Genomic DNA, 26,418 nt, shown 5'->3' on the forward strand with positions numbered 1-26,418 from the left:
TCAGCTGACCACCATGCTGTCTTTAGCATGTCTTAGAAAGCTCAAAATAACAACTGAACCCTGAGAGCACTGTAAGTGCACGAAGCTCACCGTCTTCCAGTGAGGTCAGAAACCATGCCACTTCACTTTTAAAAGCCTTCTTCGGCAGCAACAATTAGCTGCCTTTGCTGCTCTCTGTCTAGCCACAGAATTGCACTTAATTGTGCCTCTGTCTGCAGGAGTTTCAACATTTTTTCCCCCTCTTGAGTTGTACTGCGGAGTGTCTGACCTTGTATAGAACCAGGGCACTACCTATACTCAATGTAACATATACTGTCTATTTAATTGGCACCCGGGCAATAGGGCGCTTTAACTCTCAGCGAGCAATCGTAAAAGAATGTTAATTAGTTCAACAATGAAATGTGTGTTCCCCATTGTTGGGCTCCTGGCATTGATACTTTTGACATAGAACTGAAGGAGAGTCAAAGAGCAACTCTTTGATCTAGACTGAAATCTCACTGAGTTCCTTTTGAGCATGCTGGATGGTCATGAATGGGCTCAAACAGAAAGTGCATATACAAGCATCAAAGCTTCCATAATTTAATGTTTATGAATGAGTGTGAACATATGGCGGCATTCAAACCCCTCTGAAATCTTGAAATAAACTCTTCAGTCATAATGTGTGTGGGGTGCTTGGTGCGCAATTAAACATGTTATTGAGTGAATACATAAGCATTGTTTATAATAGTCGTTGTGTTTGATTAGCTTTTGGCTCGGTGATAAAAAGATTTTTGCAAGTTTACAAGTCAAGTAGGCGTTGGAGCAGAAAAGTGAGTGTGGTGTGGGTCTGTTTCAGCTTTGTGCACACTGGAGCCAACCAAATTACAACATTTATAAATGCACACACTCATGCAGTGCAGGGCCCATTTTATTGTTCTCTGTTATGAGAAACCGCTGGAGATTTAAAGGCTCAGGCTCATGAAATTAAAGTGTAAAAAGGAATGGAATCTGTCACATTTTGATATTTTAAAATCAGTTCAAACATGCTAAATCCAGAGAGGTGGACATGCAGGTGACGCTGATGCGATGCCCAGTAAGGGTGATGTCATGTCTCTGTGTGTCGGGCGGGTTCAGGACGGTCACCCCTGTCTTCTCATGGTGTAAGTAGCAGCTCACTACCTAGTGAGAGGGGGATTTGAACCTAAGGAGATTTGGGAAAGGTTGTGTGTGGTTAATCTGCACTGATTCAAAGGCTATTATAACAGAGACCATATTTTCTCCTCCTCCTCCTCTTCTCTTTTTTCATCTCGCTTGCACTGAGACTTAACACCAGTTTCTGTAGATGTAGATACTTTTCTTTGATAATCCCTTTGATGTCAGACCGTCTCCAGTGATGAGTCTGTTTAAGGGGTTTAGTGTAGTGGGCTTGGCCTCGGAGAGATTTTTCCTGGAAAATACAAAGCTCTGTTCTGGCCCAGCTGCCCGGGCTGTGTGCGCGGGCACAGACGGCCTTGGCGCTGACTTGGATGCTGGCGCTGGCATGTGGCTCGGCCTCACGGCGGCAAGAGCTGTGTGCCATTGTGCCAGGGAGTCACGCTCCGCCTCGCGTGCCCACTGGGGGCATCGCTTGAATAATCTCGGAGTGCCCGATGAGTTTTCTTTCCTCGTTTTTTTTGCTTTTCTCTGACCTAACAGTTACACACAATCTCTCTCTGTTCCACTGTCTGGAAAGATTGAGTGTTGAGAAGACAATGGAACTCTTCACTATAATCGGGTTATCCAAAGTTGAGGAGGTTGTTTAGGATGACGGACTCCAAACTATGCTTGGCTTGTAACCACTAGCAGTCATATAATATGCCTGAATGTCTTTTCATTTTTAATTTATATGCCACTAGATTCAAGTTAATTTTTTAACTTGTAACCTCAGAAGCTGTCAGTCACGTCATTTGTCATGTGTGCAAACAACAAGCAAAATGCTTGACAGTTGTGATGCAATAAGATCTCTCAAATTGTGTGTTTGCATGATTTACTATTCACTCCTGCTACATTTTTGTGGCTGTTTATCTGTTGGCTGCTGAAATCCATCTCAGCCCAGTTGAGAGATGGTAGAAACTACTGCAAGCAGTCTGCCTTGCAGAGTATCACATGTGGCTATGCATCAGTGCAAATCTGGGCAGCACAATGACCTGTATGTATATACGTACTCCTCAGACGGCCTGTTTTAGCACAAAAAGGCTTTGGAAATTCATCCATTCTTTCCTGAAACATTTTTGACACTCAGACTATACAGACGATCTTTGATGTGTTCGTCATTAACTTGATTGATGATGTTGGGAAGGTTTTTCTTGGTCCATCACTTTAGAGTTTTTAGCATAGGGTAATGGGAATATACTTTTTTTGAGCCATTTGGAGCTTGACTACGTGGAGACTAGAAACCCTGCCCCCTCCTCTTGTTCCCCTGCTCAGGCTACAGTCCCTGTGGACATGGACATGCATGTATATGGAATCAAACCTGCTCTGACCTTAACTTTTGCAGGTTTCTCTTTTCCTTTCATCCAATGAAACAAGCTCTTTACGTCTGTGTCTGTGTCTCTGCCCCCGTCTCCCTCTTTTAACTCCACTCTGTCATGGTGAAGGAATCTATCGCTCATAGCCAGCTCAACACGTGCAGTTCAGCTGAGAGAATGTCAGTTGAGTATGCACAGTATACGGCTGACGTCCTGGTTCTTGGCTGAGGCTGATGTTGAAAGTGTATAAATGGAACCGTTTGAATCTGGGATCATATATTTGATTTGGTACCCTTCAGCACTATTGTCCATATTTCACTTGCCATTCAGATTATATATTGCCAGGATTCAGAGAGGTGGGATAATTTGAGGATTTTTATATCCTCTTGCAGACTGCAGACTGAGACTTGTCCCTCTGTGAGTGAAATGCCGTCCTGGGATTTTCTTTGCGTGGCTTACATTCATGCAGAGGGAGTGCACGCTGCCTGACCTGAAAACTCTAAGCTCACCACTGACCCCGTGTCTCTTGGTACAACTGTTTTCCTGAGCATTGGAGTGACACAATAATTTATGGCGGGCTTTTGCCATAGAAGCCCTCTGTTATGTCATTGGAATTCAGCTAAGCTAAAACCCTCGGCTCCTAGCTGTAGGTGTACCAGCATGGAAAAATTCAAGTACTTCATAGTCCAATTATCCCATATGGTCAAGATTTTAGCTCCAAACATCCTCTCCACATCATCACTCTATGATTTTTCTCCCTCAACAACAGAAGACTCCAAGAGGTCAGTTGTGTTGGAGGGCAGAGAGAATTTGGGAGAGGAGCTGGACTCGCTCACGGCCACGTTAGATGATCAGCACATTCATGACAACAACGGCACGCACCCCAGATCCCCACGCAGACGCAAGCGATTCCTCTCCTACCCTCGCTACGTCGAGCTGATGGTGACGGCGGATGCCAAGATGGTGCGTCACCATGGACGCAACCTGGAGCACTACATCCTAACAATCATGTCAGTAGTAAGTAAAATAATGTTTCTAAAAATTATTATTTTGTCTCAATGTTTTTTATTTTGCTCAGTATGAATAGTTGGTTTGGTGTGAGCTTGGGGATGTGTTATCATTGTAGGTGAACACTACTGAAAACGCGTTTATGTACGTATGTATGTTATCTTTAGTTTTACAGTATCTGTCCAGGTTCAAGTTTCAGCCCCCACCTTAATGACAACTGAAGGTGGCACAGCAAAGTGATGCTTTAAGCTTGGGGGTATAATGACTACACGCAGGGTAGCTGGTTAACTGGCGAGCTAACAGCTAACACACCAACCAACTAGCTTCCTGAGCTAGCTAGCTTGCTAACTGTCAATTAACTCCAATCAACGCAAGTTTTGTTGCTAACGGGAAAATATGTTGGCACAGACATTACTCAAGACATGTGTCCTGTCTGAAGCAGTTTATACACCAGCTAGCTAATAAGCTAAAAAAAAAAAAAAAAAAATAGTCCCTGGATTTTTGACCCTCCAGCTCTCCGTTCCACCAAGTTCAGCACTGTCCCCACAATGAATCCACATGACAGAGCTCCCCAATTTTGAACCTGACATGAAAGATTTTAAAATTTAGCTGTTTTAAAAACAACAGGGCCTAAATAAATCCTGTTACTCTATCAGACATGAACAGTTTTCATTTAACCTACATTTATAAGAACTAGTCCCCATGAAATTGTATTGGGATGGTGGCAGAAATCTTAAAGCCTAAACTATCTCCAATGGCATAAGCCAGATAAGAAAAAAATGTGATTTGGTAAACAAAGCCTTTTAAAATGTGAAACAAAATCCTCCCGTCCAGCTCTGTGTGTTTCGTTACGTTACTGTTTGACATTTTGGTTGTAAACCCTGTTGTGACCCGACATGCTGCTGCTTCAACAAAAGTGGGCCAGTTAATTGGTAAAATCCTGACTCAGCACCTTGACCTCTTTACAAGTCCCATATCTGACTGGGAGGGCTGGCTGGTAATCAGGCCAGTAACACTGTGATTGACTGTGCTGGGGGAGTCTGTGTGTTAAAGCAGGACAGGTTATCAATTGTACAGAACTGTGTGTCCCTTCTGTTGTGTCTCAGTAGTATGACAGACAGAATGTCCAAAACACTCATTAACTTATAAAGAAGTAATGATTGCCAGTGGACTGTTATCCTTAAGTAAGGCTGAGAGGGTACAGGCAGTGTTAAATGTGCCAGGGCACTTTTTATTTCCACTTTTGCAGTCAAAACATCAGTTCTGCCATGCTTACGTCTGCAGACCAGTGGTGCAGACATACACAAACGCACTTTTTCTTTCACAGCCTCGCACTCACTTTCCTCGAGCCGCAAGTTAACCAAATCTACCAAGTGAGGTTTTCAGGTATTGGTCATGCTGATTTTTAAGACATTTTGTGTAGAAAATATTAGAATCAGGCTTAAATAAAAAGAGCACCATATGCAATGACCTTAGTGTCCTCGATGGTAGCTGTGGTCTGCTGATGTTTCTTTGTACCTTCAAAGCTTGTTTTAAGCTAACTGGCCATGAGAGACACTGTTGTGATGCTCCAGTGTAGACTGTAGTCCCCCTCACTTCTGTTTTCTGGCACTGGTCATACAGTAACATACACTGTGACGTGAGCGTCCTGATCGATGTCCTGTGTCACACTTGACACAAAGACAGGCTCTCTTTGCCCACTCTGGACAGGCCCAGGCCACATTTGCCTCCCCCCCAGGCTAAGACAAGCTAAATGTTTATAGTGGACTAATGAGTTCCTGTCAGGAGGCCGCACACGGCCTCAGGAGACTGCTGGCCAACCGTGACTGGGGTGCACGAGAAAAGCAAGAGAAGCAGAGGGGAAAAACTACAGAGGGAATGTTTTGCTGTCCTCATAGAGGGGCTCTGAGCTCCAGCTTTGCTGAAGTTTCACATTTGTTGCTGGGTCCAGCTTTTAGTTTATTTTTTCTTTGCTAAGGTCTGTGGGGGAATTGTAATTGGTTTTAATACCCTGTTGATTAAACTTACCCTGAAGGAGACATTTTTTGTTTCTTCTGACTTCAATGAACTGTTGCTGTTATGATTAAACCCCATGGAGCTTAACCAGAAACCAGAATTTTCTCATTCCAAGTAATGAGGTAGGAGAAGTAGACTAGCTTTTATACTGTCTGTGCTCTGGTTCAGGTTTGTGGAGGTTTGCATTTTTTGTCTGTGTGTTTTGTCTTTGTTACAGGTAGCAGCGGTGTACAGGGACCCCAGCGTAGGAAACCTCATCAACATCATGATTGTCAAGCTAATCATCGTCCACAATGAACAGGTGAGTGCCGCGTCTTGAGTACTACCTGCATCCAGGTCTCCTATATGGCTTACGTCAGTGCAGGTGTCCCTGGCCTGGCCTTTTCTCTGTGGGGCCTGTTTGAAAGGACACTGCCTGCCTTGTCAGTCTCAAGCCTCAAGAGAGGTCTCTTTGGAAAACAAACGATACTATAGTGAGGCAGCTAGCCACCTGCAAATGAGAGGTGGCTGAAGAGGCCCGCTTTGCTTTGCTTTGTCATAGTATATACGTACATATGGACTATCTTGTTAGATGTTGCAAATGTTTCAAAGTGGATGACTACCGGCACCGGGTTGGATCTAAAATACCGAAACACCTCTACCTCAAATCTGCAGCTGTTCCTAGAGGTGGAGGACCTGGGGCAAGAAGGATGCTGTGCATATCCCAAGGATCTCTACGGGGCTGTTTTCTCTGTTTATTTGCAGATTAACTAAAAGACTTAAAGACCTGATTTTTTTTTTTTTGAACTGAGGTTGTTTGATCTTTGCCCTCAGTCTATGTCATTCTTTATGTTTATGCATCTACAACAGAGAGAGTAAAATATTATCATGACCAGGAGTCACGACGGTTGAAAAGTGCGGGATTTTTAGTGAGATTTTAAGACATACTTACGACAACTACTATTTGCAACATTATAATGCGTATACCCAGTTTCTTGATCACTATGGTTTCATCCCAAACAGGAAGGGCCCACAGTAAGCTTCAACGCTGCCACGACTCTCCACAACTTCTGTGTCTGGCAGCAGGGCCAAAACGTCCAGGATGACAGCCATCCCTCTCACCATGACACCGCACTCCTCATCACCAGGTACACACTCAGCTCCCATCCTCACATTGAAAGCAAAGCCAAGTCTCTCCAGAAAACTGTCCTCTTCAAAAAAAAAGGGGTAACATCATTATATGCTTTTTTCAGGGAGGACATTTGCCGGGCGAAAGATAAATGTGACACATTAGGTAAACTTCTGCCTTTGTCTTTGCACAAATATCTCCACCTCATGTCCATTACAATTAACTTTCCACTCTGTTAACCACAGCTCATAAACTGTGCAGTAATGAGTTTATGGCAAGCTGTCAGCTAATAATATTATAGTGACAGAGCAGAGTGGTAGAAAGGGGAGGAGGGAGGGAGCTGGTGGCGGTGCTAATCTCTTTCTTACAGAACAGAAGTTTTGATGGTTTAATCGCCTTGAACACTCAAGCAGCACTTTTTTTTTTTTTTTTTTTTCAAATAGCTGTGTGTCTGTATGTGTTTATGTTCATCTGTGTGTTTTTCTGTGTGTGTACGTGACCGCGTAGGGCTCGCGGAGCTGGGGACCATGTGCGACCAGTACCGGAGCTGCTCCATCAGTGAGGAAAATGGAATTAGTGCCTCCTTCACCATTGCTCATGAGCTGGGCCATGTGTAAGTTGCAGCACAGCACTTGCAGCAAACCCCAATATACACAAACACTCACACATACTGTATACACACACACACCCTATCTCACCCCCCCACAGCCAGCTTTGACCAACAAAAGCCCTCTTATCAAGAGACGTAGGGCGCAGGAGACACAGGTGCAAAACATAATAAAGTGAAAAACTTGACTTTTAATAACATGCCAGCCTATAATACCTCACCACACAGCTCAAGAAGTTAACCCTGTGTGTGTCAGGGCTTTGTCTTTGAGAGGGAGACAAGCTCAGAAGAAATTCTGGGTCCTCTGTTCTCTAAATACAGTAAATACAACCAAAGACCCTGAGAAAGTGACACATAGAGCTTTGTCAGACAGTGCAAGGCTAAACATTCGTTCGCTCGTTCCCAGAACTTTTTCATATATCAGCTCCAAATACTGATAAAACAAGCTGAAGATGTCATAGTGCCGTCATATGTTGCTTGTCTGTTCGCGAGTAATGGCAGTGTTATCATAACACGCCTGTCTGCCAGAGAGTGTTTTCACAACAAGCAAATATTGCCACATGTGTGAAGTGAAAAAATATGTATCATCTCCATCCAAGTGACCAAGTCAAAACATGTGGCTTTATCTCTCATATGGGGGCCTGTTTACTCCAAACATCCATCAGGCAAAATTATGGTAAATCACTCATTACCACTTTTTTCTTGTAACCCAGTTCAGTTAATTGAAATGTGGTGCAATTGAAGAAGCCTTGGATCTGACGTTTAGCACAGCGGTTCTCCTTTCACATGTACATCTTCCCCTGAGCGAGTTCGCTTTTGGGCATATTTTCGGAGGAAGATGAAGCATGCATCTTTTTTTGTCTGTGCTGTTCTTTCTTCCTGCCTCCCCTCCTCCCTCGCGGAGCACAGAAGAAAAAGTGATTGAGAGGTTTTCTTTCCGGTCTGCCTGTCCGTTTGTGTAGGATAGCAAAAAGGACCAGTGTCGTGTGAGCTAGTGAGCCAGCGGTTAAGAATGAAAGATATTCTTCTTCCTCCTCTGTCCCGCTCACACATTCTTCCAGTGGAGGGATCGGACCAGAGCAGCCAGATGGACGGGTGCACCCCCCTCCCCTCCTCTCGTGTGGATCTGTTTTTGCTGCAGTTCAAGCAGCTGGAGGCCCAGTTGGCTCTGCTTCTTGGCGTGGCTAATCACTGCGTTCACAGGCGTCAGCTCTCAAGGGTGTTTAGCACTCGAGGAAAGCCAGTGTCAGGTAGTGGGAGCCACTCAAGAGTATTGCAGATTAAAGAAAGACTTAGACTAATGGATAGGAGGCCTTTCTCAGATGACTGCAAGAACGTGTGATTACTAATAGCCATCATGGGGATTTTCAGGCGAGGCGGTGTCACTTGATAGCCGTTCAAAGGTGGCACATATATTCAAACGTCTGCATCACGGATAAATCACCCTGACATTTTGATATGACGTTAGAGTCTGCAGCCTGCAAACAGACTTTCTTGTTTAACGTTTTAAGAAGTATGAAAAGCTGCAAAACTTCACTGGCATTATCCTGATCACACATAACCTTAGCGAGCTGGCTAACTGGGTAAAATTACTGGGATTGTCAAAGATGGTTCCATTTGGGAGGCACTAAATTTGTAGGAGCTAAAATGTGTAATCCAGTGACACAATCCATTTTTCCCCTGCGGTGTCACTGAGCTCTGTCTCTGCTGAAGTGCTGATAAAGGCTGCTCCTGCAGACTGCGCTGTTTTGCTGTGGCTCTTATTTATGTACTGCCAATCTGGAGGAATTCACAACCAGGTCGCCGTCGCTCCAGCAGCCTGTCTTGCTCTCACAGTTATTTACGGCCGTTTCAGGACAGAAATCTGTTTTTGTCTTGCCGATGACAAGGGTGTGATTTGCAAAGCAGTTTGTTTTGATGAGTGCAGTGTCTGAAAGTGAGTGTACTTTAAGTAATCACATTTCAGTCTGGATGCTAATAATTAAGTGCTGGGGTTGATACTCTCCCAGTGGAATGGACTCTGCTATTGATCTGTCCCTCGAGGCTGCCAAGCAGAACCACAAAACTTCCTGATTTATGACCTAATTACACTGAAAGGCTCTCATCTCAGGATTTCAAGCCAGTGTCCTCATTTGTGTCCTTAAGATCTGGGTCAGCTAAATCATCATAATCTGTTAAGACTACAATTTAGGTGCAGCCTGTCACAAATCCCCATCATCATCATAAGAAAGGCTGCATTCTTGTGTCAACGTATTGAGATGTTCATTTTCAACTTGCTTGTCAGTGCGTGCATCGCCCTGGTGCACCTGTGCGCCATTGTTAGTGACAAAGAGTACTTTAGAAACACCACTTGAGCCAGATTTGATTTTGTCAGCATCAGCCAACAGCTTGATTTGTGTTTGCGGAGCTCATTACTGTGCCAGAGGCTTAATTATTCCCTGGGTGTTTGCCTTCAGGCCCTCGGTCCCCGTAGGGTGGGCCTCGTGCCAGCCATGCTAGGTCTTGTTTATGTGGCTGTATTGAGTGACCCACAGGATTGGCCCACATCCTGCTGTAAACATCTCAGACATCATACAGCTGCATGGGATCCAGTGTGTGTATATACATGTGCTAGCATGTGTGCATGCACTGCATTTATTTATGGGTATATGCCAAACCGCAGCACAAAACAGGACATCCGCACTGGACAACACTGTTCTGGACATGATCAAGAAAACTTGCTTTATGAGACTGCCAACTGAACACAGCCTGGATGAATTCATTCATTTATGGATACGATCGGTTTGTACAGCTGCTGTTCTTCTGTGAAGACTCTTGTTTTATTGTTTATTATGACTGACGCTGAAACAACTAGTTGATTAACTGATTTGTGGAGCAACATAAAGCAAATTATCAACGATTTTAATAATCGTTTAAGTTTTTAGGTCATTTATTAAGCCACATACCAGATGTTTTCCTGTTCCAGCTTCTCATTTATGAGGGTTTGTTGCTGTTCTGTTTTCCAACAGTGCAGATTGAATGTCTTGGAGCTTTGGACTGTTTTTGAGGTAATACAGGGAATTTATTTGTGCTTTTGGAACTTGTGATGGGCATTTTTCACAGATACAAAACACATATGTGTAGATGTGCGTGGTGTTGCTGCCCCTACCTCTCCCTCTGCATTAAGTCCTTTGAGAATGTGAGATGGTGACCTTTGACCTCTCGGCAATGAGCTGGAGGTGGGTCTCACTAGCATATTGGCCATGATGGCGGAGTGGATAGATACTGATGGTAAATGCTGCACCACCTACTAGCCCGTCGGAGTTTTGTTGAAGCCTTTTGAAAATGTAACTGTATAAACATTTGGGAGATTGCGCAAAGAGGGAGGCACATATGTTAAAAGAGACACAAACAAAAAACAGACGAATGGAGGGAAAGGTGCAGAGTGTGTGGTATTACTCACAGATGTGTCTGTGGCTACATCTGTGTGTGGTGGCCCACAGGGATGGTGAGGGGTGATCCCCTGTTAAAAATGGCTGAATGTAAATCTTGTGACATTTATCCTCCTTGCTCCGACTGAGCCATTAAGCAGCTGATAATCACTTTGTGTGTGTTCCTTATATCCTTCGCCCCATCGCTAACGCCCCCATTCTTTTTCTTTCTCTGCACCAGGTTCAACATGCCTCATGATGACAACCCCAAGTGTCGGGAGGCAGGCATGAAGCACCAGTATCATGTAATGGCTCCCACCCTCAACTATGACACCAATCCCTGGTCGTGGTCCAAGTGCAGCCGCAAGTACATCACAGAGTTTCTAGAGTAGGTACCAGCTCTCTTCTCCAGTTTTAAGCTGATTTATTATCAAAACAGGTTCTTTTCTCGTGGAAAAGCGACAGATGCTTCTCCATTTCTTTTCCAATCTGATGTTATCGCATCCACATTTTAAGTGTGCCATTAACTTTTACTTGTTGTGACGTGGCCAGCTAAACAATCTGCTTCTACGTCTCTCACAGTTCTCTGTAGACAGGTCAGCGCAATGTAAACTGTGTTGAGTTGTTATTGCCTGGTGTTGAAAGAGTATTTCCTGTTTGAATCCGGGGTTCTTCCTCAGCTGACCTTAGCAATGGATATTCTGCAGCCCCTCAGCTGTCTCTCCACTCAGACAGAGCCCTGTTCTCAAGATGCTGGGCAAACAGTAATCTAGTCACTAGCCTGCTTTCCGCACCAAAACCTGTAGCGCGGGGCAACGGCTCATTCAGCAACTCCAGCCCGCACCGTGGCCGCTGATGCTGGTGAAAGGCTTCGCTTTAAGATGGGAAATGTCAGTTATAATTAGATCTTCCCTGGACATGACCCTTTAATCTTTGCCTCCTTTCCACTGTTAATTGTGGAGGCCTTCACAAAGGATGGCCTTGTTGACCAGATGCATCTCGAGAGCGCAGTGTTAGGCGACGCCTCGTATGGAGTTTGAAGGTTGTGCTTCACATAGTTTCCAACCAGCGATGACCTCAACGTGGAGTGGTCGGAACATTCAGCTGAAGATGAGGAGAATCTCCATGAATCTCTCCATTATTTGGACCGCTCCATGTCAGCTTTGTTGGGTTGATTACTGCACAAAACCAGGAAGTACATGATGTAAATTTCAAATGCATTTGTGATGAACTGTTATTTGGACTATATAACAAACACATGCAGGTATGAAGAGAGTAAAGCAGTGTGGGAGCTGCAGTGGTGGGAAAGGCCCTTCAGAGTGTAGTCCAAGTGCTTTTGAAATCCGTTTCCAGCCAACAATGAGGAGCATTGATAGAAACTAGCACTCCTACGGTACTACTCCTGCTCAGCGGGCTGACCTGGTCAAGTACGTCGGTGTTTTGACTGCCTATTTTCCCTGAAGAGAAAATTCAATCTGCACCACTCTCCTACCAGTTTAAAGAACGAAAGGCCGGGCCACCTCTCAAACGTCCCTTTTCTAAAGGCAAACGATTCGCCTCCTCCTCCCTCTTATCTCTCTAATAATGTGCACTGAACTCCCGCACCTGAAAGCCGATGAAAAGCGTCCTGCTGTTGTGCGGTGTTATTATGTGTCAACCGCTACATAAAGCGACCATTCATTCCCTGTCTGGCACTGTGCCGTTTGATTTAAGCCTTAAAATCCAAATATAAAAGTAAAATGCCAATCTTTGACTGTTGCCACCCACTAATTGTTGTGTTCTCTGGTGTTGAAACCACGTAATCATTAGTAGTGGGCGAGCCCTATCATTTTCCATTACACAGCTCAAAAATTAGCCTAGCCACTCCAACGGCAGCCACTCTTCAAAACTCCCATGTGAAATCATTTTTAAGTGCTTTTTTTTCCAATATTAATAAGCTCAAGATGGATCTTTATGAACCGTATGTTGCCCCAAATTCAACTAAATCTCTGTGATTATCTTGTTCTGTATCTCCATGCACAGTAATCATTACATGCTGTCAGAGACAAAACTCTGACATGACAGCATTGCTGCAGTTTATTTGCCGCTGTTTGATCAAACACTGTGCAGTGATGCTCTGTGTCATTCAGCCCTCTGCAAAAAGCATCAGCCTGACATGCGAGCAGACTTCTTGCGCTGTTTGCGGAGGGAAATCCCGTGTGATGTACATGGAAACTATTATTGTTTAGTCTCTTAAGACAAGCACACAACAGCCAACTATAAGTCATTTTATAAATAAACTCACTTTTAAGTTTCCCAATGGCTGCCAGGTGTGGAATTTCTTCTGGTGCCAGAGAGGATTTGCCTCGCTGTCTCGAATCCACACAGCCAATACTCTTAAAAACGTAGAAATTTCCTTTACAAAATGACCACGCTGACCCGATCTCCCTCTGTGTGTCTGTCGGGGTCTTGATAATAATTCCATTAAATTCCAGGGCACTGATTGGACAGATGACCAGCTGCTGAAAGACGCTGCAATATGGGACTGTGTGATTCCTTGACAGGCTGCTCCATAGTTTTCTTTCACAGTATCGTTATTCTTTTTATGCCTTCGTCCCCCTGCCACCCAGCGCTGTTTGCCGCAGTTTCTTATGTTATGGCTGGAAATGAAAGGGGAAAGAAACAAAGTGACGTTAGCTGAGGGTAATCCCGTGTAATTATTGGCTTGTCACATCAGGTGCTGCTGTATGGAGCAGGTGTTTTAGCAGCTCAATCCTGGATTACATTTGTCAGAGTGATGCAGACATGTAGTGTAATTACACATCTATACATGTCTCATCCACAAGTTTCCTTTTTCAAAAGTAAACAGAAAAAGGAGAGATCCTTTGAGGCTCGGCTCGCTCCGCTAACATGTTTGACTTGCGCCTTTCAGAGCCGTAAAGGCTGATGATTTTAGATGCAGGCTTGTTGGTGCATACATTCAGTCCAGCTGTGCTTTTGTTGTCTCTGTTACTGTGTCGTGTCTCAGGGTGTGGCTGACATACAGCACAATCTGTCATTATCGTTCAGTGCTGGCGCTGGCACAGATTTATGTAACTTAATCAAGGTGCTTTATGAGTTCAAATTCTCTTTTTTGAGAGAAGTACACCTTGGATAAAAATGTGGTCAATGTGCAGATCCTTTTCAGTCTGTGTCAAAATGCTGTTTTATTCAGTCTGTGGCGCCTGACTCCAGTTTCATAGTGACAGCATTTACTAACAGGCCATTGAGGGGAAGTGGTGTCAGTCTCTCTGTTAGGTAACTCTACAGACCACCCACAGGGGAAAACACATCAGAGGATGATCACAGACAATGACATAAAAATGTTTACTTTGCTCTTATGAAAGATGATGGCACATGTTGATACTTTTTGGGGTCAGAAAATTCTGGATTATCATGAAAGTGTTCATACCATGAAAGTTTGCCTTGTGTACGTGTGTGTACACGTGTGCATTGGTCTGTTTGTGCGCACACTTGTATGAGTTTGTGCTTTTTCATTTACTGTACACACATTCTTACTGTTCTTCAGCACTGGTTATGGGGAGTGCCTCCTTGATGAGCCTGTAGGCAGGACGTACGAGCTGCCCACCCTCCTCCCTGGTCAAATCTACAATGCCAACAAGCAGTGTGAACTGATGTTTGGACCCGGTTCCCAAATTTGCCCTTACATGGTAAGTTGGCTTGCTATCAGTACAAGCAAACCCACACTTAAAAGTGGAGAAGTAAGATCTGGGATGGTTGTTGTGGACTCAGACGTACAGAAGAACCTTGTTGTTATGAACCTTCAGACATTTGAGCAGAGCAGTTATTCATACAGGCCAACAGAAAAGGAAACTGTACCCGGCTAATTGCGTGACTCTTTGTTGTAATACAATGGAATACATACATACAAAGAGGCAGTTTAACTCAGCCTATTGTTGAATGCGCGGCCACTAATTAAAACCTGATGCTGGGGCTTTTAAATGCATTTTGCACATGTCTGGAATATGACATATTCCAACCAACAAGCATATTTCAATGTTCAATCAAAATCACATTCTTCCTCCCAAAAAAAGACCTAATATGGCAGGAAATTGCAGTTAAGCTTTTCTGAACAAAGTCAAAAGTCATTGAATGAATTAAACACTCTGGTCATAAGTGTATCTTCCATGTGTGGGACGCTTGTAGAACGTTCTCGCACGATAGATAAGTTATTTTCTTATTTCCCCACAGAAACAGTGCAAGAGGCTGTGGTGTACAAGTGCAGAGGGGGACCATAAAGGATGTCGAACACAGCACATGCCGCTGGCCGACGGTACTGACTGTGGACATGGAATGGTAAGTTGGTCCATATATCATCTCTATGTGCAGATATCAGCAGCCTATAAATGCAGAATCTGTTGGTAAAGGACAAGGATTTGGCAGCAGGTTCGTTTTGGTTTCCGTTTGAAGTCTGAGTGGTAATGACCAAGTGCTACATCCTGATAGCCCTGAAACACTGCAGTGCACACACTTTTTAATGAACACACAGACGTTTTAATAAGTAGACTGAATGCTTCATGTATTTCCTCTGTTCCCTCATCAGCGTTGTAGTTAAAGCTGGCCTCAGTGCATTTTAGACAAAATACATTACTGGCACAAGCCAAACTGCACATGCAGTGCTGCTTTGAATCCTGATGCCTTTCCCTTCTAGTTTACTTCCTCTACCAAGAAAAAGGAATAATTTATCATCCATTACTCTCCTGCCTGCTTTCTGGTCGCTGGAACCCATGTAAATGTGGTCAGGTGATGGCCCTAGTTAGAAACTTGAAGCTTTACCCTCAGTGTTGTAATGGGGCCCCAACCCCCATTAGCCTTCATGTTCTCCTCGCTCTGGGATGCTATGCTAATTAGGGCTGAGACGGTAGGTCAGGCACTGAGGATACATGGAAAGAAGGGCTGCAGGGGAGGGGGGCAGAAAGAGAAAGAGAGAAAGAGGAAAGAAAAGAGAGACAGAGGGGGCGAAAAAGAGGGAAAGAGAGTCTTGAGAGGGAAAGGTGAAGACGTTGGCCCTTTGAAAGAGGATGCCGCCCGCCGTTCACAGTTGAGTCACCTTGTTGTGAACCCATGACCCTAAAACCTCTTTAAAAGGCGGGTGAGTGGGTCAGTGGTCAGGCCGTAACAGAGCCCAGGCTGAGGCCAGCCAGCGCTCTCACAAAAGACCTCACATCAGTGATTCTGCAGTGCAGGAGGTGGGAGGAGAGGAGGGAGGAGGAGGGCGAGGAGGAGGTACAGGGGGATGAGGATGTGGAGGGCTGGTGTTTAGCATTCGGAACATGCATGAGAAGGCGAAGAGAGAGGGAGAGAGGGAAGGAGGGTTCTCTTCTCTCCTTAACCTTCTGCCCTCAAGGAGTCTTTTGCAGTGTGGGCTCATGGAAGTATTATATCCCTTATATCCTTTCATCTGGCTTCATCTCCCTCCTCACCATGTTAGGTCCTGGATCAGCCCTGTCTACCGAGGAGAGGTTAACAGGGGATAGCTAACATCTTAATCCAACTACAACAACCGGACTTAACAGTAATGGTCCTGGGACGGCGGCTCCCAGACTGCTCTCAGCCTGTATGTGGGAGAGACGTTTGAGGAGACATGGTGTTAGTTTAATCACACCAAGTGGTTTGCTTTAATAAGCTGCAGACCCTTAGCTCAGTTTGAGCTGACGTAGCTAGATTGCAATAGATGTCTGGTGTTTATTGGAACCCTGTAAACACTGATTTGGTAACGTGCAACTCCAAAGAGACCTACCTGTTGGGAAAACCAATGTCTGTACCTAATTTTATGGAAAGCATGCAATAATTGTCCAAACATTTTGCTAAAAATCCAAAAATGTTAACCTTGTGATGGCGGTAGAGGAAAGATCACTGGATCAGCAAAGCCATCAGGATTCATCCTCAATTTAAAGTCAGACCATCCAATATTTGTGAAGATATTTCGGGCTGACCCAAAGTGGCAGACTGAGATGGTCATCCCTAGAAAACGATTGGTATGTGATCTTATAGTGGTGGTCGTTTTCTCTATGAACAAACACAAACAGTTTTCCTTCCTTTCTTTGTGTTTGAGTCGAGGCACCACCTTTGTTTGTAGTGCCGAGGGCCCGGTTTCATCTTCATGCAGGAGGCTGTTTGAAGTAGCGTGAGTTGAAAGAGAGGGGGACCCTGCACCGGCACTCACCTGCCCGCACAAGAGCTCTTTTATGTGGTATATGGTGTGTTTGTGTTCATCCTTATGTCAGCCTCAAAAGTCTGATAATCTGCAAACTCAGATGATTCTTCTTGATTCTCTTGTGTCAGCATTGTGTTGCTCTTTCTTTGTGCCTCTCAGTGCCTCTCGTGCATTCGCCCGACGTGTCTTTCTCGATCACTTCTTCCTCCTCGCCTCCTCTTACGACTCCTTTCTCATTCTTTTGACAAAGAAGTCATGAGGTTCAGGTCGAAGGCTTTACAGGGTCTTGGGTCGAGCTCCTGGCTCTGAGGTGTCTGTGGAGCCCTGAGGGGGAGTGTGTGTGTGTGTGTGTGTGTGTGTGTGTGTGGAAAGGGGGGAGTGTCAGATCTGGAGGATTACAGCTAAGGCCTCTATGGGGGGAAACTAGCAGCAGGTATTGTCTTAGCAACCACAGCTCCCCTTTGAAGATCTCTTTTGTGGCCTATCATTAGACCAAAGCCTGCCGTGTCATTCTAAGCGATTACACGGGAAACGTCATCTCTCGTAAAAAGTGCGTTTTTTGAAGGGCTCGCTGTCACCTCTTGTCTGGAGAGAGTTTTTGTTTTGTCGGGTTACGAAACAAAGTAGTGACCGCATCGGGTAATTGAGGTCAGTGCCCAAAAAGTGGGAGAGAGGCACGTCCCCTAAATGAAGAGTGAAAAAAAGTTTGTTTGTATACAGCTTAGTTGAAATAGGGCAGTGGGCACTGCAGGGTTCATGGGTAGTTTCCTCCCCCTCCGTTCCCTTCTCCTCTGACTCTCTCTGCTTCTCCACTTCTGCCTCCCTCCCTCTCTGTTGCTCAACGGGCCCTCTCACAGGGCGCTGGAGTGAGTAATGCGGTCACATGACCTCTTGGCGGCGCGTCTGTCATCTGGCTCAGTGGGCCGTGCACTAACGAGGGCATCCCATCACTTGTTGTCTATAAATACCGCCACCACACTCCCTCCCCTCCATCCTCTCCTCTCCTGCTCTTTCTCCCTTACTCCCCCCCTTTTCGGTCCCTCTCACTCTTCAAAAGGATCGTGTGTGTGTGTGCGTGTGTGTGTGTGTGTGTGTGTGTGTAACTGTTTGTGTGTGTGTTTTGATTGTGTGTGCTTACATGCATGCAGCACTTTCGTGTGCCTTTGCATTTATATGCTTGCAAAATTAAATACATGTAAGTGTAAGCACATGTGCATTTGCAGCTGTGTGTGTGTGTGTGTGTGTGCGTGTGTGGGGGTGTGTGTGTATGTGTGTGGATTAGGAGCCAGCCAGCGTGGTCAATAAGTGCCTGTCAAGCCAAAGCCAGCGACGGCTTGGCCCTGTATCCCCATCCCCAGCATTTGAAGATCCCCGCGCTGCTTCTCACCACGTCGGCGCTCAGTGGGTGGCACAGGGGAAAAAAGTGGCGACGGAGCTTGAATAAACTGCGGCGTTTTGTTGTGAAAGTTCTTATTGTTCTCAGTTTTGTTTCCTTTCATTCTCAACTTGAATGTGGCCTTGACTGAAGGTTCCCTTGAAAGGCTTTTTCGGGGGAATCTGTCACAAAACGACAAACGAAATATTCAAGAGTTTTTGATTTCATTCAGTACGATGGGCGCTTGCTGACCTTGCTGAGTAAGTGTAAAACCCAAAAAGCTTTCCCAGATACTCTTAATAGAGGCTTAATTGAGTGGTTAGTGTAAGTGAATAAACGGGAAGTTGTTTTTGATTTCCAGAACATTCCTCGGAAAAGAATGACGACCTGCTCTGGTTTCAGCCAATTAGAGTGAGATAGTGAGGTCTTGAAAAGTGAAGCCAGGGCAGAATGGAGTCTGTTGGCGGAGGCGGTGAGTGTTGGCTGGAGCTCCCTGGCAGCCTGACAGACTTGTCGTACGATGCTGGGACGGGGTGTGTGCTTTGTGTGTGTGTGTTCCTGTGTGTGCATGTGTCTATACTGGAGCTCGGGATTGCGAGGTTGGTATCAGTGTCACTCCCAGCTAATCTCTGGATATTTGCAGGATGTTGCCACTTTGATTTGCCATCATCACAGACATATCTGTGGATTTGGGCTAACAAGAGGATTGTTGTCTTAGCATTCACATAGTTTGCTGATGGACTTACTGTGTCCGGTAGCCATTGAGTGGAGCTTTCGTTGCTCGCAGTGTGGAAGGAAGCAACATGTGTTTGCGTGATTATGATGTGGTGTCAAAACATGGCAAAAATGTATCCTCTAATACACAGTTATTAAAATTAGGAGCCAGCTAGCATGGTCACTATAATTTAAATTGTACCTTTTCTACTGTAAGCATATTTTGATGTTAATACTTTCACTTGGAACGGAGTATTTCTACACTGTGGTACTTTCACTTGTAAAGATTTGAGTGCTTCTTCCACCGCTGGTTAAAACAAACACATGTCATTTGAAGGGGGGTCACTCGTAGTCTCACAGAGGATTATCACATGACTCTGCACTTTTCTCACCACTAGTGTTTTTTTTCTGTGACCTTTAAGTCATTGTTTGGGTTTTCTAGCTCACAGCTTTACTGTTTTTATTCACTCTCATTGCTCCCATGGCAAAACACTCAGTACACTACCAGCCCAGCACCAAACGGCAGACTGGCAAGGTTAGATAGAACTTAACGGAGCATTTACCAGTGCTTAAAGATGAGTATATAATAGAGTCCAAATGAATTTCCATATTAGCTTCATGTGGTGCCATTTTCTGTGTACAGCTTATTGTGCTGCCCCCAAGTGGTCAAATGAAAAGTGCAGGTTTAAAAATGAAAACATGCTAAAAGGGGCTAAAAATCTCTGTAGCGCAGCACAGCTGGATGATAATTCTGTTTTTTCACTGCAAGGGACTCCTTTACATATAATCAGTCATATAATCAGTCTGTCCATTGTCAGTGGAAAAAATATGAAGTTTCAGGAGTTAAGAGGTGTGTGTGTGTGTGTGTGTGTGTGTGTGTGTGTCTCAGCAGTTGCACAGAGATGATAATGAGTGAGAGAGACCAACAGTAAAAGTGTCTCTGAGGCACAAGTGAATGGAACAGCTGAAGGGGCAAAACTACTCATTCACGCTAATGACAACCCTTACACTTCTTGGAAAGATGTGGGGGAAGGAGGGATCACAGACAGTGGAAAAAGAGGATAGGAAACAAAATAAGGAGGTACAGCAGGTTGAGATACAGAGGTTGGTCGGGGTCATGGTTGCATCACGTTGTCTCCCTTGCTCTCACTTTCCCCTCCCTCTCCTTGGTTCTCCTCCTCCTGTCTTCACACCCTGTAAACACAGAAACTATGGAACTAACAGGGAAAAAATGCATGACTGAAAATTAGTCAGTGGAAATGCAGTCAGTAACAACAGCTGTCATTTCACGTGTTTCCAGTCCCCTACCTGCCCAGAGAGAGCTCTGCAGAGAATCCCTCACTACTGTGCAGCCTCATGGGCTCTCTGTCGCCTCTCACCATGGGGTCAACTTATTATTCACTGTCACTAGTGAATGATGTGTTGTGCCAACTTCAGATGTTTTAGTTTTTTTGGGATTGCAGTCGGTTTTAATTGTGCATTGTGGAGAGGACAGAGGACTCCTCAGAGACAAAGACACAAAGCTCTGACAGGCCAGGGCCAAAGTGAACTCTGAACCCATGAGAAAGACAGCGCAACATGAAAGGTGATGCCTTTTGGAAATGGCCGTGTTAAAATGAAAGGGCTTTTTAAATCAGTCCTCTGCCTTCTCATTCCTGCAGTGATGTATGGCTTGGGTTCAGAAATGAGGTGCTCTCTGCAACAGTTTCCTGGCAATTACAGGGCGCTAACTTCCAAGCCAGCCAGCTGAGGAGCTCAGAGCAGATGCTGCTGTCCTTAGATACTTTTCCCGCTGTCCAGGTTAGCATGCTGTACGGCTGAGTTGGTGTATTTAGTCTGTTGGTGATTTTGCAAAGATTTTGTGTATTTCCCTGCGTGCATTATATGTGTATCTGTATACAATGTGCAAAATGCATGCATGTGATGGCACTGTATGTGTATGCACATATGCACGTGTCTTGTATGAGTTTATGAGTCAGTGTGTGTCTTTGTGAAATTCCTAATTTGAAACACATGCTAGTCACAGCTGGACAGGTTTCTCTCACAAGACCTTCAAATGTCTCACCACATTCCCAATTGAGGGCAAATTTTGACAATCTTTCTAGGAAAAGGTCTGCTGGTGTCCTTACTGCTTGTTTGAGCTTTACAAAGACCGGCTCTCACCTCAGCGTTGTCCAAGGGTGTGTTTGCGCACTTCGGAAAGAGGGGTTAATTGGAATTGAGCGTGGCCCCCAGATGCCTCCAGACTCCTAGCAATCACTCTCACACTTGACACACATTCACACATGTGTGTGCACACACATACACACACACAAAGTCATGTGCATGCTCACATTTGCACACACACACACACACACACACACACACACACACACACACACACATATACATCATCTCACACAGATGTTTTTTTCCTTCCACTCCCCCCGTTCCTTCTTTCTTCTTTTCACCCACATCACCTTTTCAAGCCAAACAAAACGGTTGTAAACACAGGGTGCCAGTGGGGGGAGTGGAATGCCTCAGAGGCTTACACAGGCTTTGGTCCTCTCTGACAGACAGTCCGCCTTGTGTTTGACAGTTCCTTGGGTCCTGCCGGCTGGTTGCACTGTGGTGGTCCCTGCGTGGCCCTTGCAATTTCCCATAAGGGGATAAGGGGGATGGGTGGCTGTGGAGAAAAGGTATAGAAGGGATGCACAGGTCTGGGTTGACAGTCCCTAAACTGAGGTGGAGGAGGGGGGTGTGTAGGCTATAAGGGGAGGCAAACTCTTTGTTGTGACAAAGAAAAAGTCCTAGAAAACTTCTTCAATGGTTTTTTTTCCAAGAACTGGAGTCAAAAGCTCTTTTTTTCCTGAGGAGGTTGCTCAACCAGCAAGGAGCAGCACCTGTTTGCCCGTTCGTGGTGCGGATGCCATTTTCACTCATGCAGATGTTTTATCACGTTCCTTTTTTATTTGAATTGTTCTCTAAATCCATTGTTAGTGCACCAACAGCATTATCAGTGCCTTCAGTTTGCATTTGCAGTGGAGCAAGACAGGAAGAAAGACCCAGGCCATTACTCAGACCAGGTCTGGATTATGGAAATGTTTGTGGCTTGTTTAGTCCATAGCCTGCAGCTGTTAACACCTGTCTGTCATTGTGCACAGACTTTACACTCCATCATTAGACCGGCAAGAGTGTAAAACACACATGCAAACCAGGATAGAAGAGGCAGCGCTGCCAAATTCTCTGTGTATTTACATGTGTTAGTGCGTATGACTTTGCACTTTTGCAGGTGTTCACCTGGGGTAAAAGGCTGCAAGTTGTGAAATTATGTTAAATTAGAAACTTGCCAGATTAACCGTGATCCAGGAGATGACTTTGATTGATATTCTCCCTTGTTTATAAGTGTAATTATGAAAATCCACTGAAGCGGATCTCACATGGTTCTGTTCTCCGTTTTCATGAGTCTTCAGAACAGGCGGTTTTAGTCTTTTTATCTGGAGCAGGGGATTGAATGTCTTGTAGTGGATTGGGAGTGTGGCCAGTTGAAATGACAGCAGTTTCATTTCTCATCTGGAAAGAGCTGATAATGGCAAGAACGACTTGTGCATCAACCTCACAGACCAAACTCTGAAACACAGTCAAAATGGACCAACTGAGGTGGAGCATCCTCCTTTTCAGATTGCAGGTTTAAAGCTGTGTACCTGAGCAGATAGACCGCTGAACAGGAGAAGGGAGTTCCTGATGTCAAGCCAGTAATGAACTTTGTTCCTCTTGTTATCACAACTCTAGAGTTTCCTTATCACGGTGCCACTGCTCCCCGTGCCTGTGTGCCCGGACGGCGGGCTACGTACCCAGACAGACGCCGTCTTGTCCTGCATTCTTTCAGTGAACAGGACCCTTCGATATCTTAGTCACTGAGAAGGGGATTTGGTTACACACAAAGGGAAATGGGCCTGCTTTGCTTATGAAAGCAGTGTTAGCACTTCTTGGCAAAGGCTGGTTAGTGGTTACACACTGTTTGATACCAGGCGCCTTATTTTCCTTGTCAAAGTGGGTCTACTGTATGAAGATCAGTGTTATGTAATTTTGGATTTACAACCCAAGCCGAAGATGATTTAAGGAGTGAATTTAGCCTGGATTTCCTCCATTGTCAGCGCAACAGCAAATGGTTTTCATTTTGATATGTTTCTTGGCTAAACGAATATTGTGCTGTGTAACAGAAATGTTTTACATACATTTGGCAACATATGAGAGTCAAACTGACATAATTATTTGTATTAACTTATTTTGACTATAGGCTTCCATATTGTGTTGATGAAATGCATTTTTCTTACTGTTTTTTTTGTAACACTTTATATTAAGGTACACATTCACCATTAACTAGTAGCTAATTAGCATGCATATAGTCGCAAACTGGCTCTTTATTAGTCATTAAAAGGCACTTATTAATGCCTTATTCTTTGGGTTAAGGGATTAGGGTTAGGTTATTAAGACAGAAATTCACATGCAACAACATACTTACTTACTTACTTACTATCAATAAGCAGTAATTATGAGGTTATTGAGAGAAAACTGAATAAGGCATTAATAAGTGCTTTATAATGACTAATAATGCACCAGTATGCTACTAATATGCATGCTAATATGCAACTAATTAATGGTGACCTTAATATTAAGTGTTGCTTATTTTCCAATCAGTTCAAGCCTAAAGGTAAGTGTGATGTGATTTGTGAACTGCTGACTTATCACCTTAAAAAACTTCCCCAAACACATCATAGATTTGGCTGACTTCGAGGATTGTGGCACATGCTGTACTGGTTGTTCTGGTTTTGTCCTGTCTTCCGCTTTCTCTATTCCTCTCTGTATCCATGTCGCTCCCTCCCTCTTCCATTTCTCTTTGGACAGCTGGAGGAGTTGGAAGCCTTCCTCCAGGGTAAACAACTGCTGAATTAGGATTTCTTTTAAAATATAGCTTGAGATCCAAACAGAGGCTTAAGAATTCAAAGAGGAACACCACTCCCAGCTGTGCATGCACTAATTCTGCAGGAGAGTCGTGCACAAAACAGTCTGTGTTTGTCTTCAAGACCGCAGGAGTCACAGTCATGGTATTTAACAGGATCTATATGTGTGTTTGTGTCTATTCACATGCAGTACTGCAGACATGGCATGTGCGTAAACAAGGAGTTGGACCTGCAGCCAGTACATGGAGAGTGGGGTCCCTGGGGGCCCTACAGCATTTGCTCCAGGTCCTGTGGTGGAGGAACCCGGAGCACCAGCAGAGACTGCAACAAGCCAGAGTGAGAAAGGATCAGATAGTTATGGCAATCAAAATCATTACAGACTGTCAATATGTGTAAGACCCTGAACCAGTTAGAGATGTAATAAAAAAGAGAGCTGTGAACAAGCTGGAGTAACAAATCTGCATGTCAGAGTCACAAAGTGTCAGCCTGATGTTAGCCAACAGTTTCCTCAGTGTGAATTTAAATGTAAACAAAGTGGGTTTGAAGTCACAAAGAACCCGTCAAACAAGAGCAAGCATGACCTTTACACTGAGACTAAGCGTGGTGCTCCTGTGATCCATCCCGGCTCACTCTAGGCCCAGGAATGGCGGGAAGTTCTGCGTGGGTCGCAGGATGAAGTTCCGCTCTTGCAACACTGAGCCATGTCCGCGAGGACGGAAAGATTTCCGCGAAGAGCAGTGCTCTCAGTTTGACGGCAAGCACTTCAACATCAACGGTCTACCTCCCACCGTCCGCTGGGTCCCCAAGTACAGTGGCAGTGAGTGCACCAATGTAATCCTAAAGCATGTCGTTTGAATGTCCTGTGGTCACTTGAGCTCAAGATGAATGCTATTTACATCCATACATTCTAATGCAATTTTCCAGTAAGTCCACATTGTGTGTAGGAGGGATGTGTTGGCCCAGATGTGCAAAGCTATGATGTATTTTGATACAAGAAGTGAGAAGACTTCGTGTTGACAAATTGGTGGATGTGTCAGTAGGAGTGCACATCTGTTGTGTGTCTTTCCTTTGTCGTACTTTGCATACCCATGCTAAGAGCTGCCTGGGATAAACCTTGAGTTGACACTAAACAACAACAACATTAAAGCAACGCACAGCCCGTCCATATGAACATCCTGGCAGCTTTCCCTCTTGCAGCAGTATCTCATTCCTTGCTGCTACGGCCTGCCCAGCTACATGAGATTACCATCTGGCAAAGCCCACCATGTCTAAGTTACTGCAAGTGATTCATTCATTGAATTGATGCTACACAAGCAAACAGGCCAAGCCCCGGAGCCAGTGCGCTGTCAGATACAGAGTGATTTTTCCAAACAGCGGATTAAAATTTGACAATTCCAGCCAAGAGTCTGTTGAACAAAAATAAAGTAAATAGGTGTAAGATCAAAACAGGAAGTGTTACGCTTTCAGCGCAGGCAAGTCAACGCGAGGATTTTCCTCTTGTTATTGTTCAAGATTTTTGTTTTGCTAATCTTATTATCTTAATGAGCTACAGTCCAACTTTTTTCCATAACTTGTTTTCCTTCTCCATCCAGTTCTAATGAAGGATCGCTGTAAGCTCTTCTGCCGGGTTGCCGGGACGACGGCGTACTATCAGCTGAAAGACCGCGTCATCGACGGCACGCCGTGCGGGCCGGACACTTACGACATCTGCGTTCAAGGCCTCTGCAGGGTATATCTGATGTACACACACACACACACAGAAGCTTCAACCTCAGCATCAGCTCAGCCTTAATTCATCCTCATCCAATCACGGCACTTTCACTTTGTACTTTTACATGATTCACATTTTTTAATTATGGGAAAGGCTGAAGAAAAGGTAGCAATCAGAAACACCTTCAGTTGGCAAGAGGGTTTTTAAATTATTTATTTAGCTTAAGAATCAGAGGGGCTTTCTCGACACGTTAAGAAACGCAAAATAAGCTAAATGCTTATCAGAAATATTCACATTCTAAATTTGGAGATACATGGTTTTCGGTGAACAGGAACTGTATGAAAAATTGTAAACAAAGAGGTAATCAGTAACTAAAGCTGCCAGACAAATGTAGTAAAAAGTACAATATTTGCCTCTGAGATGGAGTGGAGACAAGAATAAAGATACACAAAATACACCTAAGTATAACTACCTTGAATTTGTCCTAAAGGTTGATGTTAAATCACACTAAATCACAAGTTGTTACCTTCTCGTCCTCTGTGGTCCTTCAGCAAGCAGGCTGCGACCACGTTCTTAACTCCAAGGCCAGGAACGACAAGTGCGGAGTGTGCGGGGGGGACAACTCGTCGTGTAAAACCCTGGCAGGGACCTTCAACGATGCTCAGTATGGTGAGTCCCGCTGCTCGGATTACATGTAAGGTACACTAATAGCTCCCAGTTCAAGGTGTTGCCATTAAACATACTGTGTGTCAGCAGCTTCTGCAGATGAACTGTGATGTATGTGATACGCGGTAAACATAGAAGAGCTGAGAAAGACTTTGGTTCCACGTGGCTGCAGCGCTGA

General features: G+C 44.6%; 1 protein-coding gene across 1 annotated transcript in view; it reads left to right on the forward strand.

Moving 5' to 3' along the window:
- LOC143322654 (A disintegrin and metalloproteinase with thrombospondin motifs 20) overlaps positions 1-26,418 on the forward strand; it is a 77,183-nt gene that overhangs the window by 12,075 nt on the left and 38,690 nt on the right. Inside the window, exons 4-15 of the mRNA XM_076733980.1 lie at positions 3,256-3,503; positions 5,728-5,811; positions 6,513-6,637; positions 6,743-6,783; positions 7,126-7,231; positions 10,877-11,023; positions 14,183-14,324; positions 14,866-14,970; positions 24,054-24,199; positions 24,499-24,680; positions 25,456-25,592; positions 26,126-26,243. Coding sequence (XP_076590095.1) covers positions 3,256-3,503; positions 5,728-5,811; positions 6,513-6,637; positions 6,743-6,783; positions 7,126-7,231; positions 10,877-11,023; positions 14,183-14,324; positions 14,866-14,970; positions 24,054-24,199; positions 24,499-24,680; positions 25,456-25,592; positions 26,126-26,243 — 1,581 coding nt within the window. The remainder of the gene's footprint in view (positions 1-3,255; positions 3,504-5,727; positions 5,812-6,512; positions 6,638-6,742; positions 6,784-7,125; positions 7,232-10,876; positions 11,024-14,182; positions 14,325-14,865; positions 14,971-24,053; positions 24,200-24,498; positions 24,681-25,455; positions 25,593-26,125; positions 26,244-26,418) is intronic.

This window comes from Chaetodon auriga, chromosome 6 (genome assembly GCF_051107435.1).
Source record: "Chaetodon auriga isolate fChaAug3 chromosome 6, fChaAug3.hap1, whole genome shotgun sequence".
Classification (NCBI taxonomy): Eukaryota; Metazoa; Chordata; class Actinopteri; order Chaetodontiformes; family Chaetodontidae; genus Chaetodon; species Chaetodon auriga.